This window comes from Cryptomeria japonica, chromosome 1 (assembly GCF_030272615.1).
Source record: "Cryptomeria japonica chromosome 1, Sugi_1.0, whole genome shotgun sequence".
Lineage (NCBI taxonomy): Eukaryota > Viridiplantae > Streptophyta > Pinopsida > Cupressales > Cupressaceae > Cryptomeria > Cryptomeria japonica.
This window is the reverse complement of record NC_081405.1, coordinates 474,307,718-474,329,320: the sequence shown is the minus strand read 5'-3', so window position 1 is coordinate 474,329,320 and position 21,603 is coordinate 474,307,718. Positions and strand designations below refer to the sequence as shown.

The window sequence follows — 21,603 nt, the reverse complement described above, 5'->3', positions numbered from 1 at the left end:
CTATTTTGTGTAGTACATTCTTATTGGATTTAACCATCCAACTGTAGTCAGTGTGACTCCCATTTGTGATTGAGCAGTGAGCTCTAGGCTGTTGGCCTTTCTGCATGTGTAGACCCCTTTTGTAAACTTACTATCCGCAGTAGTATCATCTGATTGTGGGTGAGGTTTTCCACCGTGGTTTTTCCCCTTACAGGGTTTCCACGTACAAATATTGGTGTCATGTGTTGTGGATGACTTTGTGCTTATGTTTCATGCATTAATTCTTACTAGTATAGCAATTTTTTGTTAACACTGTTTACCGGCATACTTAACTGATTTAACGGTATTAAGCATTAAGTTGGTTAATAAGTTTTTGGTTTGAATTTATTAGACAACTGATTCACCCCCCCCCTCTCAGTTGTCTGCGGGACCTACAATTGGTATCAGAACTTAGTGCTCTTCTTGCAGAAGTTTAACAACTTGAGGAGATCCAATGTCTACTAATTATTTCAAAAAGGATAGTCCTAAACTTGATGGAACCAACTATGCGATATGGAAAATCAGAATGGAGACACATCTGAATTGCATTGGTAAAGACATATGGGAAGTTATTAAGAATAGTTATACTGCTGTTGTAGCTGGTCAGACTGCTCCCACTACTTTAGCTAAAGATGAAGAAAATGATTGCAAAGCAAGAGAAGCACTCTTGAGCGCATTATCAGATCAACAAATCATGGGATTATCAGATAGGTCCACTGCAAAAGCTATTTGGGATCATCTGGAAACACTGAATGAAGGGGATTCCACAGTCAAAATTGCAGAACTTGAAAGCTTCCGAGTCAGGTATGAACATCTGAAAATGGAAGAAGATGAAAGGATTTATGCTTTTATAGAAAGAGTAAATGAAATTGTTTTGGGTATCAAATGTTGTGGAGGAACCTTGAGTGAAGATGAGATTGTTTCAAAAATCTTAAGAGGTTTGCCACCGGCATATAAAATGAAGGTTACTGCTATAAATGAGTTGAGAACAATGCCTAATACATCAGTAACTAGGGATACATTGATTGGAAAACTTCCAGCTTTTGAAATTGAGGAATTTGGTCCTGTTACTACTATAAAAACTGATTTGGCCTTCAAAGCATCAACATCATCTGCTCCATCCTTTGACAAATCAGACTGGAGAGCCTTTTATGCAAGAGAACTTGAAGAAACCAGGAAGGAGAATGAAGAGCTTGAAGAACTTGAAGCACTATTTGCAAGAAAAATGCCAAAAGGCCCAATTGGAAGTAAGTATGAAGGTAAAGCACCCTTTAAATGTTTTAACTACAATAAGATTGGTCATATGACTTCAAGATGCCCTGATAGACATGCTAGACTAAGAGAAGAAGCTAGAAGAACATACAAACCTAATCCTGAATATCAGAGATACAGATTTAAGAAAAACAAAGATAAATATTGTTACATTGCTGATGAAGGTGCGACTGATGATTCTAATGAGGATCCAGCAGACAATGGATGGGTCTTTGTTGCTATAACAGAAGATCAACCAGTACCTATTGCTCAACCTGTAGAACAAGCCCTAGCAGCTAAAGTTGAATCAAAGGATGAATGGATTATTGACTCAGGATGCTCACATCACATGACTGGAGACAAAGGTAAATTCTTGAACTTTCAAGAATACAATGGAGGTTTAGTAAGATTCGGAGATGACAAAGCCTGTTCAATCAAAGGTAAGGGTTCAATATCTCTTGATGGTAAACATAACACTGACAATGTCTACTATGTTGAAGGATTAAAACATAATCTTTTAAGTGTTGGTCAATTAGTTGAGAAAGGTTTTCAGTTACAATTTAAAAATGGAAAATGCAAAATCATGAATAGAACTGGTTTGGAAATTGCAACCGGTAATCAGACTAGAGGTAATATCTTTCATTTGAATAACAGTGAAAAGGCATGCTTAATTGCACATATAGATGAAAGTTGGCTATGGCATAAAAGACTATGTCATGTAAATTTTGATTGCATGGTAAAAATCAGTACTTCTAAGGCAGTTAGAGATCTACCTAAAATTGTGAAACCTCATAATACAATTTGCAAGGAATGTCAATTTGGAAAACAAGTTAGAGCTAGTTTCAAAAGTATTCCAGAAAAATCCAATAATGCCCTTGATTTAATTCACATTGATTTATGTGGTCTAGCTAGAATTAAAAGCTTACAAGGTGATAGATATTTCATGCTAATTATTGATGATTATTCTAGAATGTGTTGGGTTACTTTTCTCAGAGAAAAATCAGAAGCACTTGGGAAGTTCAAGCTATTCAAAGCAATGGTTGAAAATGAAACCAGTAAGAAAATTAAATGTTTAAGATCAGATCAAGGAGGAGAATTCACATCTAAAGATTTTAATACATTCTGTGAAGTAAATGGAATCAAAAGACAGTTATCAGCACCTCAGACACCACAACAGAATGGAGTTGTTGAAAGAAAAAACAGAACTATTTTGGATGCAGCAAGAAGTATGTTATCAAAAGCAAATCTACCACATGTGTACTGGAGAGAGGCAGTAAGCACTGCTGTCTATACATTCAACAAAGTTCACGTCAAAGGTGAAACTGGTAAGTCCCCTCATGAACTATGTTTTGGTAATACTCCTACTCTTAAGTATTTCAGAATTTTTGGAAGTAAATGTTATATTAGAAGAGATGAGTATATTGGCAAGTTTGATCCTAGAAGTGATGAAGGAATATTTCTTGGTTATTTATCTAAGAGTAAAGCATATAGATGTTTTTATAAAAGATTACAGAAAATTGTTGAGAGTACAAATGTAAAGATTGATGAACAATTCAGAGGAACTTCAAGGTATATAGACTCTGAACTGGGAACAAAAATTATGACAAATGAACCTACAATAAATCCACTGGTACAGAATGATGATCCAGTTACTTCGATATCATCAGAAGATTCCACAGTAATTGAAGAACAACAACAGACTAAGACACCCTGGTATGTAAGACTGAATCATTCTAAAAATCAGATAATTGGAAGCAAATTTAAAGGAGTCATGACAAGAGGAAGATTGGCAAATGAAGAGGTATGTCTTATTTCTCAAATTGAACCATTATCTATCAATGAGGCATGTGAAGATAAATTTTGGATTAAAGCTATGGAAGAAGAATTAGGACAAATTGAGAAAAATAATACTTGGACATTAGTTCCCCGACCTAAAAATAAAAATGTAATTGGAACCAAATGGGTATTTAGAAACAAACTCAATGAAGATGGTAAGGTTGTCAGAAATAAAGCAAGACTAGTGTGTAAGGGATATTCTCAGAAAGAAGGAGTTGATTACAATGAAACCTTTGCATTGGTAGCCAGAATTGAGGCAGTTAGATTATTCTTGGCCTTTGCAGCCCACAAGGATTACAAAGTTTATCAAATGGATATCAAATGTGCATTTTTGAATGGAGATCTTGAAGAGGAAGTCTATATTGAACAACCTAATGGATTTTCCTTGACAGATGACAATGATATGGTTTGCAGATTAAGAAAAGCTTTGTATGGATTAAAACAAGCTCCAAGAGCTTGGTATGCAAGATTGGATAAGTATCTTTTAAAGATTGGTTTTACTAAAGGAAATGCAGATAGCAATTTATATTACAAAGTAACTAATGATGACATCTTGATTATTGAAGTATTTGTTGATGATATAATCTTTGGAGGAGAAGATGAATTATGCAAAGAGTTTTCTCTTGAAATGCAACATGAATTTGAAATGTCTATGATAGGAGAAATAAAATTCTTTTTAGGATTGCAGATTTTATAGACTGATAAAGGCATATTTTTTAGTCAATCTAAGTACTTGAAAAAACTACTTAAGAAATTTGGGATGGAGAACTCTAAACCCATAAGCACACCTATGACAACAAATGACAAATTATCTCAAAGGGATGAATCTACACCTGTTAATCCAACTAGATACAAATCTATGATAGGAGATTTACTATATTTGACACAAACCAGACCTGATATTATGAATGTAGTATGTATAGTTTCTAGATTTCAGAGTAATCCTAGGGAAAATCATGAATCAGCAGTAAAAAGGATTTTTCGGTACTTACAAGGAACAACAAATCTTGGATTATGGTATCCTAAAGATGAAAATTTTGATCTATATGCATACACAGATGCAAATTGGGCATGAGATGTGGATGATAGAAAAAGCACCATTGGAGGAGCATTCTTTCTTGGAAAGAGATTAGTTTCTTGGTTAAGTAAGAAACAGAGTTGTACATCTTTATTAACAACAAAATCAGAATATGTTGCAGCAGCAACAAACTGTACATAGGTACTTTGGCTTAAGCAGATGTTGAAAGACATAAAGGTAAAATGCAAGGAACCTATTACTATATATTGTGATAACACTGCAGCAATTGATATATCTAAGAATCCAGTATTACATTCTAAAACAAAACATGTTTCTATCAAACTAAATTTTCTAAGGGAAAAAGTTGAAGAAAAGGAGATAAAACTGGTTTATATGAATACTAAAGAATAGCTTGTAGATATTTTCACAAAACCTTTGCCTAAGGAAACTTTTGAGTATCTCAGAGATTAGCTCGGAGTCATACCTCCACTGGTAGAGACTTAGACAGTTGATGATTGTCATCAACCGACAGAATTAAATGGACAAATCTTTTATTCTAGTATTTGATGAGGAAGCTACTTCTCAGGGGGAGTAGTTGGTATTTTTGTATGGACTTCAAGTTTTGTAGTTTTGGCATTTGATGTCAAAGGGGGAGAGATATATGGAAAAACACATTATCAATTGAGGAGAGATATCTATGGTGAAAATTGGTACAGGATAACATAAAATAACTCATGTTGCTCCCAGGGGGAGAGATTGTCACTTTAGGGAGATTGTTGGTTTTACACTTGGCATTTCTGTTTTGGCACTTTGATGGTTTTTCCATCTTGTGTTGCCATCAATGCCAAAGGGGGAGATTGTTGGTATTTTGGTATGGTTTTGTCATTGATGTCAACACCTACTAAATACACCTACTTTGGAGATCCAACAACATTCACTGGCAAACAATAAACTGTGCAACAGTTATCGGTATATAATTAACTGGAAGGATATAATGTTCACCAGTACCTGCAATGACATGGAAGACACTTGGTAATGTTGAAGACATCATGTGGACACTTTATTTTGAAGTAATAATCATTGTTATATTCTTATTTGCATATTTGCTTTTACCGACAAATAGGTCTAGGTTATCTAGGGTTTCACTGACAGGTTTATCTTTTCCAGATCAGAATGGCATGCTATGGAGATGATTTATTATTGTTGTAAATGCATTAAGTTGACATGTTCAATCGGTTATTGCATCAGATATTGTATTATTTGTAAAATATTTTTATTGTAATATCTTGTAGAGCCAACCTACTAAAATTGGTCTTAGGGTATGGTATAAATGTAAGATCTTATTTGTAAGATCAAGTGTGGAATGCGAAAAAGAATTGTGTGAAGGTATATGCGATATTAAGCAGATGAATACACAAAGACATCATTTGAAGGTGAAGTTAGGTTTTTGTAGAAGCATATCAGCATTACACCGGTACTGAATCCAGCATATGAAGATGCTATTTTGTGCAGTACATTCTTATTGGATTTAACCATCCAACTGTAGTCAATGTGACTCCCATTTGTGATTGAGCAGTGAGCTCTAGGCTGTTGGCCTTTCTGCATGTGCAGACCCCTTTTGTACACTTACTATCTGCAGTAGTATCATCTGATTGTGGGTGAGGTTTCCCTTGGTGGTTTTTCCCCTTACAGGGTTTCCACGTACAAATATTGGTGTCATGTGTTGTGGATGACTTTGTGCTTATGTTTCATGCATTAATTCTTACCGGTATAGCAATTTTCTGTTAACACTATTTACCGGCATACTTAACTGATTTACCAGTATTAAGCATTAAGTTGGTTAATAAGTTTTTGGTTTGAATTTATTAGACAACTGATTCACCCCCCCCCCCTCTCAGTTGTCTCCGGGACCTACATTATCTTCTTCAAGACCAATATCGACACTATTGAATTTAGGAGGTTGAGTCCTCATCAAATCCCTGATGTAAGAAGCCTCCCATTCTGTCATGTCATTAAGAGGCCTCACATGCGACCTCTCATGAACCCTATCCTCTTGGCGAGGACCTAATCGGTCAAGGAGCTGCTCAAGTAAAAGCTGCAACTGAGGTCCTATTGATGTTGACTGAGCTTAGTTCTGACTCTTGGTATCCCCTTGGGAACTCTGCGAAGGGGTTCTATTAGATGCAACCCCTTTGCCATGTCCCTTACCTTAGCCTCTTCCCCAACCTCTACCTTGTGCTATCGGTATCCTTCTGGATAACACAACGACATGTAAGAGGCAAGATTATGACAAGGATAAGAACGCGAAGGAAACATGCAACAACACGAGAACCCAAGAACACCCAGAGAACCCAGTGTTTGAACATGAGCTCTAATAGCAAGTGTAACACCCCCTCTATGAGGCCGAGAGGACTTAAACAAATAAACCAATGAAAATGCAAACAATTGAGTTACATGGTACAACATGATAAAAGAATAAGATGAAAGGAATGACATCTAACATTAGTCCTCAAGGCCCCACAGCATCATTACTCAAGCATTACCAAATTAACCCAACAAACATAAACATAAGAATCATCATTTAACTATTATACCACCGTTTATTACAAAAGATCATGATACACAACACATTGTCATGAGAATAAATATATGATTATCAATTACATTACATTATATCCATAAGGATATAATCTCCAAAAGTATAATAATGAAATGAATACATAAATCTGGATCATTATGAAAGTCTTCAATCTTCACTCGAACCATCACGAACATGATGAAGGATGAAAAAGACCCAATGGGTGCAAAAAGAACTCCACCCAACCATGTGGTACCATTAGGTCCACCCCCTATGCTAGTAGATATTAGCCAAACCCACAAGATGAAAGCAAGCACACAAGGATACATGCAAGACTCACATGAGACTCACAAGACTACTATCAAAAAGGCTCATAAGAGAATCAACCAATTCCAAAGGCCAAAAGAAATCCAAAGGGAGAAAAATAACAATACGAGACAACTAGGTATGCAATAAGGAAGAGTGCCATCACTAGGTTGTCATGGGTTACCCTAGTGAGTCTTCACTAGGTCCCGACCCCCAGCTTGGGTTACCCTGGTGACTTCTACCAACCCCTGACCCCTATACAAACACTAGTGGACCACACCAACCTTTCAAAGGGACAAGATTGGTAGATGCCACTCCAGGCCTTCTCTACTTACCTCAAACCTAAACAAGCATCTAAGAGTAAGAGAGACAACATTTAATCTTTTTAATGTGATCTAGGTACCCACCCAAGTTCTTTATTTTAAATTTCCACTTGATTACAAAACCCTCATTGAGTTACCCTGGCAACCACTTTGGGTTTCGACTCCCAATGAGAGCCACTCCCCCTTTACTGGCACCTAGGAATCTAAAATACTACACAAGATATATGACACCCAAAACATGAGATGATAAGATCTCTACCATAGCAAGACTTGATTCACTTGCTAGAAACAAGGATACAAAACAAGAAGTTACCAAAGCACACTAGGAATGAACATTTGGCCTAAAAGACATTCAGAACTCAAATCAGATTACCACAAGAGACGAAGAATAATCATACACAATAAAGGATTCAAAACATGCCATAAGCCTCTGGAATCAAAATACATTTATCCCAACATTCCCATGTTTTCAAATTATGATAGTCCAGATTCAAAAGAAAATACAAGGTCGCAATATGGCAAACATATGAGAACCAAATCACAATTTAATACCATAAAAAGACCTTAACTTTCACTTCACATAATTTAATTTTAGTTAATATTTTAATTTTAATAACCCAAAATGAAAATGACTATTACCCACTTTGATCCTTAAAATTTATACAATAAAGCCGACTCTATTCCATTCAATACTAATAAGAAATCAAAATCCCTTCACTCAAATACTCGACTGTTCTTAATTATGAACATACAACTAATTATAAGAATGAATAAATAAATTTGTATATATATATGAGCTGTTGAATAAAAGAGAATAAGAAATATATAAGTTCATATGTGTGTATATATATAACTGAAAATAAGCCATCAAAGGGTGCCAGTTTAATTCATAGACCTGAACAGGGTCGCTGCCACAATAATATTGTACAATGCTAGTCTATCAAAAGCATGAATGCTGATTCAAATAATCAGCAGATTAAGATTGCATACCAAGTATACAAATAGGTTAATGATTCGATATAACCGATTATACTAGTCAGTCAAGCAAAGAATGCAAACAGGTATAAATAAACTGCTAACGGATATAGTATACTGATTGTATTATCGGTAGTAAAAAGGGTGCATACCAAAAAATGGTATTCGGTTAGCATAGTGACCGATACCAACCAAAATCCTAAGAAGTGAAGGCACACATCAATAAAGAATAGGTAACTGATTTCAAAGGAAACAACATTACAACATATATGCATACCAATTTAATAATCGGTTGCAAGGAGACATACTGATAATATTCTAGAAAAGGAAGTCGATAACTACAGTCGGTGTATAAACGATATGACTACAGTAGAAACTAAGGAGTGCATGCCAATTTTTTAGAGTAAGGGAAGCATGGCAGGAATAGAGCACAAAATACGGATCAAAATATAACATATTGTCAGAAATTTAAAGCAAACATGAACTTAGAAAGAATAGGGGTTGACGCTCCATTAGAGCTACTCAAAAGCCATCCCATGACAAAAAGAATACACAATCAACAAAAATAATAGGAAGATGCCTACACATACCACACACAGTGAGCAGAAAAAATAGAATGCTTACCGAAAATGATACTCAGTCTCTAAATGTCACATATCGAATATGACATTCGATTAATAGAAACAATGCATACCAATCTAAACAACATAGAAAAATACAAGGAATCAACGCAAAAGTACAGGGGATGTCGACACCAAGACAAGGTTGTTCCAAAACTGGCCTAAGCAATGAAGGAATACCAATTTAAATAGTCGGTCGTTAAAAGATGACATACCAACATACAACTTGGTTAACAATATGATACAACCGATTATATCAATTGGTACACAAGAATGTAAACTGATACCAATAATCGGTCATTAGTGAAATCAAAACAACAACATTTTTCCAGAAATATACGTATTGCAAGGGAAGAAAGATATTCCGATTGTAAAAAAGAAACATCATGAGAAAAAACAAAAGGGTGCAACCGAATATATATACAACAAGCCATACAGATTATACAGGGCACCAATTGATTAAAAGAAGATGTCTACCGATTATAACATTCAGTGATTAGAAGAAAGTAAACCGATTACACAGATTGGTTGTTGCATTGAGGATAAGGATAATATCTGTAGACGTATAAAAATGACCATATTCCTAAATGAATATTTTATGTTCATTTCTCTATTTGATTAAATCCAATTTAATTAAATTATCCACATTCTTCTATTTAATTAAATAAATTATTCAATTTATTTGAATTAAATTCACTATACCATTTAATGAATAAATCGTTTTATTCAATTAAATCCCCCTATCCACTTTTAATTAAATTCAAATTTAATTAAATAGTTATCCTAAATTGAATAAATCTAATTTATTTAATTTCTCCAAATTACAACGAAATTGAATGAATTAAATTATTTCAATTAAATCCTATTATCTCTCCATCCACTTGCAAAATCCCAAACCCCTTTCTAATCCCTTCTAGAATCTTCTAATCACTTCTAATTAACCTAACCCTCCTCTAAACTTTGTCACATCCCTAAGCAAAGGGAAGTCACTTCTCAAATGGCTTAAAGTCTTTGATAACCATTAAAGGTTTTCAACCTTCAACCACCGAAACCCTTAAAGTCTTTGAAAACCATTGAAGGCTTCCAACCTTCAACCACTTAATCCCCAAAGTCTCCAATAACCATTAATGGTTAATTCAAACCCTCCCACATGGTTAAAACATTTGTTTTGACTCAACCTCTATCCAACCCAAGGGTCTCATCAGGCCATTAATGCTTTGACCATGATTATCTCTTAATCATTTGCACAAAGGTTTATCCTTGGATTAACTCTTAATCCAGTGGGTAACCCTAACTTAGACTTGACCCTTAGCCTTTAGATAACCATGAGGTCTTCTCAGGCCTTTAATGCCTCCAACCTCTTTTCTCAACCCAATCCTATGTTGACACTTGTCACCATTTCATTGGTGCCAATTATGCACATGGATCCCCAACTTTCAAACCTGGCCCTTGATTAAACCTTTCAATCTTGACCATCCATTGCCCTGTTTATGCTATAAATAGAGCTCTCATTCCTCCATTCTCAACAATCATCTTTCAAATTTGAAGCATTACACTTATGCTCAAATTCTTTCAAGCTTTCATATCATTTTTATGCTCGTCATTTAGCCTCTTTTAGATCAGGAAGTAGACTAAATATGCATGTTTAGATTACTTTCTTTATCATTTTAGTTCAAATCATAGACGAAATATAGTATGCTAGGATAGTACTCATACTAACCTCATCATCTTATCACCTAGTTTATTGCATTTTTAGCATCCTACATAGCTTAACATCTATTTCATACTAAATTTAGCAAAGGTGTCTCTCGTTCTCATATTTGCCATCCCTAAACCATTTTGCTCAGTGATCTGAGAGCAAAAACGTTGGTTTGAGGGACATTGTGAGATAGAGAACCATGGGACCCTCCTTGGGAAGCTGAGTAACACTACGTTACTCCATAGCTTGCATCAAGAAGTCCTGTGTGTGTGTGTGGACTAGTATTTTAATAAATTTTCACATATTAAGTTTTATTCGCCCACTTTTCCCGCATACAATATCCATTTCATGCAAATAAAGAACAGACTGAAATTGAACAATTCATTGATCAAACAAATATAATTCCAACCCAGTTGAGGCACGAATTGGAAAAAAAACATATACAGAGAAAAGAAAATTGGAATGCTTGAAGACATAATCTTATTGAAACATCAAACATGAAATCTACAGAAGTTAAACCAAGTCAAGAAAATCTTCGACCTGGAGTCCTATGTCTGATGGAGTATTCCGGGAGTTGCAGAGTAGTCCATAAATTCCTCCAAAATGCTCGAATCGAGAGCCCCTTCAATTCCTTTAGAACAGACACCAAATCCAACACCCAACCTAAGAATTTCTGAGAATTTTTTTTTCACAGGAGCTAAAATCCTTCTCCCCCTTTTTTTTTTGAAAAAAACAGAGATGCCTTTTCGAAAAAGCAACTCCTCCATTAAAAGCCTACATGCCAGATTTTCCATTAACTCCAAAATAGTTGTTTCATAACTCCCCTCTCCCCACTAACAATTTTAATTTAATTTTAATTAATTCTTTTATTAATTTTTCTAAGCACATTTAAATTACCAATTTGAATATTAAATTCCAAATTTAAATTTATCAACATTTATAATTTTTTAAAAGAATAAAAATGATTAAACCTTTTAGCTCATTTAATTAATTTAATTTAACGTTGCAACAAAATTTTCAAATTATTAATTAACATTAATACATTAAATTCATCAATTCATTTAATGTGTTAATATTAGTTTTCCTCTTAACACAATATTAAATAAACATTAAACTATACTCTAAAATAACGAATTGCGAACTAACAAAACATGAAGGACCAACAAGTCGAATAAATGACATGACCAGACAACAAAACACAAGGATACTTGACTAGCATCTCCTTCCCACAGGAACGATGGTCACATCAAGGGTCCAACTGATAATTCCAAATTTTCACATATCCATTGGGTCATAGAGCACGCTTAGACCTGAAGATTCAGGTAGAGTCAATGCTCGGTACCTGCAGCTACATAAACACATTGTCGAGAATACACATATAATCCATATAGCATCATACCGTGAAAAGGGAATGGAAGCGACATAGCTTACTCACAAAGAGTAGTCTGACACTTTTCCCTTTCACCCAAGCACATCAAAGATAGAAAACAATGTACATTAGATCAAGTAAACATCGATAAGCATAATGATAAAATTACAACCAACACATATATAATCCAACTCAGTAATCATTTGACTAACTAAACATAGCTATCTTCCAATTATTTTCTTTGCCTTTGATGATAACATGTGTAATGATCTAGGAGTCACCTTCCAGATGTAACTTTTGTACACCTATTCTTCTGGCCAATTGAACCACCAGGAGAGCTACCTTAACCTAAGCCTCATTGTTTGATCATGTACCCAGCTGTTGGTTACATTTAGCAATAACATGATCATGGCAACCCTCGGCAACACAACCTACACTCGATGGGCTTGGGTTGTCACATGTCACACTGTCAAAGTTAATTTTGATCCACCCCAGATCCGATGGCTTTCATATTGTACTTCTCTCCACTTGTTGAAAAGGTCTAACCCTTTGGAACCCATTAAGAGGTATCCTCTACTTGTACTTGTGCCAACTAGAGTTGTAACCTTTAATATAGGAGCATTGACTATTCATTCAAGATTAAGAATATCGATAAGAGATTTAAAAGAACTTCAAGGAACAAGACTAACAACCTTCCGAGAGGAAATGACACATGCCAGATATATCTTGATTGATGAAATGAGTTTTATTGGTGAAAGGTTAATGGAGAACATAGATGCACATTTACGCCAAGCTTTTCCTACAAATGCAAATGAAAATTTTGTAGGTTTGTCTTCTACTCAACTTGTGAAATTTCAATTTCATTTTACTTACACAAATTTACACTAAAAATATTTAAATTTAAGAATTATGATACATACAAATTAACATAGCTAATAATTAATAAAATTGTTTAGGAATATCTATGATTCTGGTTGGCAATCTTGGACAATTACCTCCAGTGAATCATAGACCACCATATGAAAGTAGAAGACAAGCTAAACTATTATGGGAACAATTCAAGACTATTATTACTTTGGATCATATTTTTCAACAAGATGGACAAAATAGTGACCAACAACAATTTCATGAACTCTTAATGAACATAATAGTTGCCAAACCTACATTAGGTGATTGGCTGTTGCTAATGACAAGGTCTTATATGATAATTGATGCAACAAGAAACCAAGAATTTGATAATTGTGTTCATTTATTTTCAACAAATGATAATGTTCACATCCATAATAGGAAGAAATTGTAATCCTTACAAAATCCAATCGCACACAATATTGCAACAAGAATTGGAAGTCTTATTGGCTTTGAAGGTGCAATAGATGATGAACTAGACGTAGAATTATTATTATCTGAAAATGCCTGAGTAATATTGACATCAAATCTATGGATAGAAGCAAGACTTGTAAATGGAGCTTTAGGAAATATTTAAAAAAATGTATATAAGCCCAAAAGTGGACCACCTCAACCACCAACATATGTATTAATTGAATTTGACGGTTACTCTGAACTACCATTTGATGGTCACCATCCATCTACAATTCCAATTGCAACAATTGAAAGAGGTGGTTCTACACAAATACCATTGCAATTGGCTTGGGCACTCACGATACACAAATCTCAAGGATTGACTCTTCAAAAAGATACTATTGATATAAGACCAACATAAAGAATAGGTCTAACATTTGTGGCAATTTATCATGTAAAATGCTTCCAAGGATTACGAATCATGCCAACATTCACATACGATATATATGAGAAATTAAAGAATGGCTAACAAGTTTTAAGCAAAAGAGAAGAAGAAGACATGCTTAAATCCATCGAAAATACTTAATGTAAGTTCTCCTTTTACGAAATACATCTATTTTCCATTTATTTAAATATTATTATAGTATGATTTTTTCTTTCTCTAAATGAAAATGTACATTTTCAATTCTTTATACTACCAAATAACATTGACACTTTTTCCTATGATTTATTTTCACAAAATTTTGATTCTAAAATTCAACTATTCAACACCAATTACATTCAGAAGTACCAAAATGTAAATAGTCATCGGATAATATTTTGACTATGTTAAAATAACTTTAAAAAAATGGAAATCTGTTTGTCTACTTTAATATTGACTCAATGAATTTGTATATATGTTTGAGCAAACCACGATCACTTTGCTATCTTCCAAATACAATATCACGATGTATGATATTTAGATTGATGATTTTGTATGTAAAACTATCCAAATTCAAAATTTATAAAACTAATAGTTTAGTAAATGATATACTTTGTAAGCTACATGTGGTCTCTTGTGATAATATAAACTTCATTTCAACATTGAAGTATGTTTTACTAAAATAATTTCTAAAAGCAATTTAAACTACCTCTATTTAATATTTAATTTTTTTACCAATTCACATTATTCCATTATATGCTATATGCTTATTTTCAAAATAAAATAAAATTATACATTTAATATATTAAATTTAATTACATATACATATTTATCTACCTGTGAAAGAAATTATAAGCATAAAGTTATTATTACATTATAGCTATATATAATTATATATGGTTGTCGATAAATATATATAATTACATACTTAAATAATATAGCTATTGATAGCTTAAATTAAACATCATATACTATAAATAGTAATTCATTATATACAAATAATTAAAGTTATTTTCCTTAATTTATTTTCCTTAATTTATTTTCCTTATATATTCAAATTGTAAATCGTACTAGCTTATATATCTTTAAGTTGATCGAGAGTATCAAGACATTTTTTTTTAACTATCTAGGGGAAGAGCACCAATAGATAACATAGTTCCAATAACCGTCACCTTATTGTCATGTTGACCCCCCAATAGGCATCATAGTGAAAACACCATTAATAAATTTGTTTTGTACCAATAGCCGATTATTTTTTGTAATTAATTGGCCCATTTGTGCACAACTATTGGAACATTTGTCCCATTTGTGTACCACTATTGGAACATTTCTGCATCACTATTGGGACATTTGTCAACAAGTACTAGTGATTTTGAGTTGACGGTTACTGGAACATCTTTAGTTAGGTATCAGGTGACACTTTGAAATGTGTAATTTTTGACCTTTGTGCGCATACCTGATTCCACAACGTGCATCATTACTACCCAGAAGCTAGATCAATAGCTATAAGCAATTAAGTCGCATACGAAGACAACTAAAAAATAATAATCAAAATCCGATGTACCTTTAAGATCTATGGGTGAGCGAAGTTAGCTATGACGGCTACTGGTGCTCTTCCCCTATATATATTAGAGTTAAGATATATAAGCTAGTTATATAACATTCATAGGTTCTTATGTGTTCATGGATGGATCCATCTAAACCAACATTTGATTATTTTTTAATTTACATGTTGACTAACTATTGACAAATAATACTGAGTTAAGATGAATAAGCTAGTTATATAACATTCACAATGCGTTCATGAATGGATTCATCTAAACTAACATTTGATTATTTTTTAATTTACATGTGAACTAATTATTGACAAATAATACTGACCCTTATCCTCTAAATAATGAAGGAAACAACTGTCTCTTACTAAACTCAAAGGTACATAGATAATTGACTCAAAATTTTAACATTTAGAATATAATAGAATAAAAGACTTTAAACATCCATTAGGCCAAAAATAGCTTTCCAAATTTTTATATGATTACTTTCAGACTGACAAACTAATGTTTCTGCGGCTGATTTACATGACTAGAAATTGTGCCTCCAGATTCCCCCATTTTCAACATCTGTAATAGTTGGCAGGAGAGGTTTAATAGGCTTGTTATCTTTTCCAGAAGATACATAGATAATTGAATCGAAATTTTAATGTTTATATAGAATTAAATAGAAAAATTTAACATACAGGAGACCAAATATAACCTAAAGAGTTTTTATGTGATTACTTTACAGGATCACTATTGCTGTCCAGGCAGAGGCAAACTAATGTTTCTCTGACTCTCTGACTGATCTACATGACTAGAAATGGTGCTCCGAGATTCTCCTCCATTTTCAACATCTGAAGTAGAGGAGGGAAGCGGTTTAACAAGCTCATTATCTTTTCCAGAAGGTAAATGGGCAACATCATAGGTAGCATGGAGGCCGAACAAGACATAATAAATAAGCATGACTGCTGTACAAATCCCAAACCTGGCAAAAGTGTGGCTGTCCAGAGAGCCCATGAGGAACACATTGATTGCAATTGACAGTGAGGGCAGCCATGGCACCAAGGGCACTCCCCACACTTTGGGAGTCCTCTGTTGTGGCACAAAGCCTGCCATTCCACCTGTGGCCATCAACCACACAGCAATGCTCACAACATAACCCACCCAACCATCGCTTACTGCCCAGTAAACAGAGGTTGCCACAGACGAGCACACTATAACAATGAGGAGGAATATGAGGAGCTGAAGCTGAGTTTGTGATGTTTGTCCCTTCACGTAGTGTCTCCTCACGAGCAGAGCAACCGCCATCATCATGAAGATGAAGAGTGTGCTCACAGAGAGGAGGCTGGAAAGCACGCCCAGGCTGGAGAAGAATGCCACACAAGCAGTGGCAGCCGTCATCACCAAGGTAGCATTAATGGGTGTACCTGTGTACTCATTCACCAATGCAAACCAGGAAGGAATCATGTGTGTCCTTGCAATGTGGGTGATGTATCTGTTACAAATGCCAAAGAGAATTCTGTTATACACACACATTTGGTACTGATTTATTTTAAATAACAATGGTGACAAAGCCACACTGATTGATAGTTAATATCGTTTAAGTGGTCAAAGCAGTTTATGGGATTCAACAGTAGGACATAGATCTTATTAGGCACAGCCTACAGGGCACCGTATCTTCTAAAATTTGTAAATTTCTTTCGAAATCAGATATTTTACAATAAATTTTGTTTTAGGAGTTTGCAACTTTGTCCAATGCTGAAAAAGCCACAATGAATGAATGAATGAGATGAAAGTTTTTAAATAATGTCTACCAGGCCAAAGCAGCCTAACCCAAGAGCAGCAGAAGGCGTCTCTTAAAAACAGGGGACCAAAGAGTTTATAAAGTTTGTAGTTTTCTCTCAACTTTAGCAGTGAATTTTTATCAATAAGTTCTTAACTTTGTCTAATGATAAAAAAGCCACACTGATTAAAATAAAAGATTTTTAACAATGTCCAAAGCAGCTTGAATAGTGCATGATGTCTCTAGAAACAGGGGATCAAAGTGTAATAAAATTTGAAATCTCCTCTCAAGATCAGATCTTTGACAGCGAATTTGATCAAGAAGTATGTATTTTTGTCTAAAGATGGAAAAGCCACAATGATTAAAATGAAAGTTTTAATAATATCCATCAGACTCAAGCAGCCTAAAGGAGCCAAGAGCAGTGCACAATGTTTCTAGACACAAGAAATCACATCGATAAAATTTGTAATCTCCTCTCATCTTCCCAACAAATTTGATCATGTAATTATGCTCAGTGATAGAAAAGCTTGAAATGAAATATTTTTAATAATGTTAAGAGCAATCTGTGGGACCCAAGAGCAGGGCACCATGTCTCTATAAACAGAAGATCAAAGCATTATAAAATTTGTAATCTTGATTTTGACAATACAATTTCATCAAAAAGCTTACACTTTTATCCAACCTTTTAAACTCTCAATGATTGCACAGGAAAAGCATATGAAAAATACCTGGCCTGGGACACGGTTCCCACCATTAGCACAGTCGTCATGCCCTTGAGAGCCCCAAGCGCCACCAAGTACTTGGCCCAGTGCATTCCTGCGGCACCAAAGGCAATAGAAAAGGCGGCGTCCTCATTGAGAACCTTATAACTTTGCATCATACAGAGAGCCAGAGCCATGAGGCAGTAGATCACTGTAATGGCTGACATGGAAACGAGGAGACCCAGAGGGATGTCTCTCGATGGGTTCTTCGTCTCCTCTGCCATGGTGGCAATGGCGTCGTAGCCGCCATAGGCGAAGTAAATGACGGCGGCAGCCCGGAAAACTCCTTTGGGCCCGTATGGCAGAAATGGCTTCAGGTTTTCTGTATTGGCGTGGGCAAAGGCGGCCACGATCACGAACAGGATCACGCCCATGTTGATGGCCGTGGCGATCCAGTTCAGGTATGACGTGGCACGGGTGCTGCGCATTGCCAACATGGCTGTCAATGCCAGCACGACCACTGCAATTGGGTCCAGCATGTTGTAGTTGTTCGCCAGGCTGCTGACGTGGATGCGGAATTCGTTTGGCTGTTGGTTGAGAAGCGTGGCGAAGTAGGAGGTCCATGTCCTGGCCACCGCCGCCGCCCCAATGAGCCCCTCCAGCACAATATTCGCCGCTGCGATAAATGCTGCGAAATCTCCCAATTCTACTCTCAGATATGCAAATGATCCACCTGCACACATAATTTGAGTTCTTCATAAGATCGAGAAGCTGCAATAGGATACAATTGATTGAAGTTCTTTATGATTGCTGTAAGGTTCTGAAAATCGGAGGATAGAGCATGCATAAGATCGATTTGGGGGAAAATTCTTGGGTGCTTGAAGATGGATTATCTCTTAGGAATTCTACATTTCGGTATTTTTCTGTATTTTTGCTGTTGGTGTTAAAAATTGGTAAGTAATAGCAGGGTTCCACCTGCTTACAGTGTTGTCTCATATTCTGTTTGATTAAGTTTGGTGTTTAAATAATTTAGGAATTTCTTAGGAAGTTGTCTTTTTCAGAAATGGAGCAGGAGGTTCCATGAGAGGAAAAATCTGCTGCAGGGTAAATTGAAATTTTATTTGGATTTATTTTGTAATTTTTAAGTAATATAGGGATTTAATTTAAAAAATAATTTAGATTTTTATTCAAATGCATTTGGCTTTTTGATCTTTATCTTGATTTTTAAGATAAATAGTAAACAGTTGTCCTAGATAAAAGTTACTTTCTCTAGAAAAAAGAAAGAAAGAAAGAAAGAAAGATTAGCTGTTTGTATATGGGTCTATAAATGACTTGAGTAATATGGGACTATCTCGTATGTCTGGTATTTCTTGAAGGAGGCACCTAACTGTGCTACAAATGAGCCATACATACCTTACCTTACTTCTGTAGGATTTGAACTTGTGATCTCACTTTCAAAAGCACAAATTTTCTATAATGAAAGATTAGGCTACTAAAAAACATCTTATACAATAATAAATTAGAGCACTACTTGAATAAAATATTCATTTTCCTTATCTAACGACTCTTCAATTGAATAAGAAATAAAACATCTTATACAATAGTTTAAAATATCAGATCATTATGAAGAACAATTGAATAAGAAATGAGTTTTTCTTATGTAATGACTCTCCAATTGAATAAGAAATCTCATATTTCTTGAAGGAGGCAAGTAACTCTGCTACAAACAAGACATACATACCTTACCTTACCTCTGTAGGATTTGAACTTGTGATCTCACTTTCAAAAGCACAAATTTCCTATAATGAAAGATTAGGCTACTAAAAAACATCTTATACAATAATAAATTAGAGCACTACTTGAATAAAATATTCATTTTCCTTATCTAATGACTCTCTTCAATTGAATAAGAAATAAAACATGTTATACAATAGTTTAAAAAATCAGATCATTATGAAAAACAATTGAAAAAAACAGAACAAGGATAGAAAGCAATTGGGTAATGGCTCTCTAATTAAATAAGAAATAAAACACCCTTATTTATAAAATCAGGCCTGCACCAGATGATTGTAGAGAGCAATCATTTTCAAACTCCAAAAAAAAAAATTTCAAAATATAAGCTACTGCAACTTAAACTAAAACGCAAGATTTTACACTAGACAGCAATTCCCAAATGTAAGCTGCTGCTAATTTGAACTAAAACACAAGATTTTATACTAACAGAAATTTACAACTTGACCTTAAACACAGGATTTTACACTCCATAGCAATTCCCAAATGTAAGCTTCTGCAGCTTGAACTGAAACAGACTTTTACGCAACACAGCAATTCCCAAATGTAAGCTGCTGCAACTTGAACTAAAGCAAAGGATTTTACACAAGATTCATGAATGAAGCAATGTGGGTTGAGATGATAAAAAAATCCTTCATAAAAACAGAGAAAAACAATATGAATTGAGAGTACCTACCTGCAACAGGTATCTCCACAGCAAATTCAGTATAACAAAAAACAGAGAGCATGGCAGAAAGGCCCGAAACGACATAGGAGAGAACAATGGCAGGGCCGGCATTCTCTCTGGCCTCCTGTCCAGTGAGAACAAAGATGCCTGCTCCAATAACCGCTCCAAAGCCAAACCAGGTGAGATCCCACCATGTGAGAGTCCTTTTCATATCATTTTCACTCCTCAGTCTCAGATCTTGCACCTCTGCAACTTCATCAGACCTCGCAAGCAGTCGGTCCTTAAATCGGGGCCCTGTCTGTGTAAGGGCCCTCTTGTAATTGCCCCAGCTCTCAAATGACTCTCCCGTCACAAAATCCTCTTTGCTGCACTCCAAACATCCCCTCCTCCTCCTAGTCTTTTCTGCTACACCCATCTTCACACTTCTTTATATTATCAGATTGCACAAGACAGGAGGGAGGAAAAACTTTCAGAATGGATAATGGGTTACAGGGTTGGGATCTCCATTGAAATCCTATCGTCTTGTACGAATATATTTAAATAGGAATCAGGATTCTCCATAGGTATTGATATGGATTGGTCGCCGGCAAACTTGTCCGGGGGCATCAGTTTGAAGACTTTGATATAAGAAGACAAATATGTGGATATCTGAACAAAGCTATCAATCATGTTTATGAGAAAGATCAAAGATCCCTTTAACAATGAAAATGACTGCTATTAGAAGCATTCTGCAAATGTATTACCACGTGGTAGGATTAAAATAAAATTGCGAAACATTAAGTGTTTTTTTGGGTCAGTTCAGTGAGAGAATTTGTGGTCTTGAAAGAGAGGTTACAAGTTCAAATCTGAAAGAGTACCTCTTCTTTGTAGCACAGTTAGGTGCCTCCTCCCATACTCTACAAGTAAAAATAGATTGCCCAATAGCCTGGATCATAAAAGAATCCATTTCCATATATAAACCTTTTTTTTCTTTTGGATTTTTTTATATAATTTTGAAAACTTAAAATTAACACCCCTCCAAAAAGGTGTTCATATCTTTGATTGTTTTGGCAATTGATAGTTAGTAGTCTATTATTTCTTATTTTAACTTTTGAATTGTAATTTAGAATTGTTTATTCTTAGAGTTGTTAGGAGGAGACAATAAGTCTTGTATTAGGTCATTCTTAATTTTTTATTAAAGTGAATTTCACGCTATGAAATTGAATTGGGCTGAAAAGTACCATGAAATTAACCTTGGTTTCATGAAGTTGATTTGAAGCCATGAAATTAATTTGATAGTATGTAGATTTCTATAACTACAAAATAGACTTGTGTACATATCAGATAGAGCTTTATGTTGATGTTTGATCTCTAAAACAATAGAGATTGATGATGTTATAGAGCACCTTTGAGGAGATTACTTAAGTGAGGGTT

The 21,603-nt window shown here is 34.8% G+C and overlaps 1 protein-coding gene across 1 annotated transcript; it reads right to left on the bottom strand.

The window, feature by feature from the left end:
• Positions 1-15,713: 15,713 nt before the first annotated feature.
• LOC131071306 (cationic amino acid transporter 5) lies at positions 15,714-20,847 on the bottom strand. The gene is made up of 3 exons (XM_058007105.2): positions 20,200-20,847; positions 17,760-18,465; positions 15,714-16,743 (listed from the first exon to the last, which is right to left on the bottom strand). The coding sequence occupies exons 1-3, from the start codon at positions 20,603-20,605 to the stop codon at positions 16,002-16,004; spliced, it is 1,854 nt and encodes a 617-aa protein (XP_057863088.2). The 5' UTR covers positions 20,606-20,847; the 3' UTR covers positions 15,714-16,001.
• Positions 20,848-21,603: the final 756 nt, after the last annotated feature.

Bases quoted from the DNA above. Each gene is read 5' to 3' on its own strand.
- LOC131071306 (XM_058007105.2), bottom strand. From the start codon at position 20,605: ATGGGTGTAGCAGAAAAGACTAGGAGGAGGAGGGGATGTTTGGAGTGC. The intron at 18,466-20,199 runs GTAGGTACTCTC...TTATGTGTGCAG, and splicing joins TGTGGAGATACCTGTTGCAG to GTGGATCATTTGCATATCTG. The intron at 16,744-17,759 runs GTATTTTTCATA...CATTTGTAACAG, and splicing joins GGAACCGTGTCCCAGGCCAG to ATACATCACCCACATTGCAA.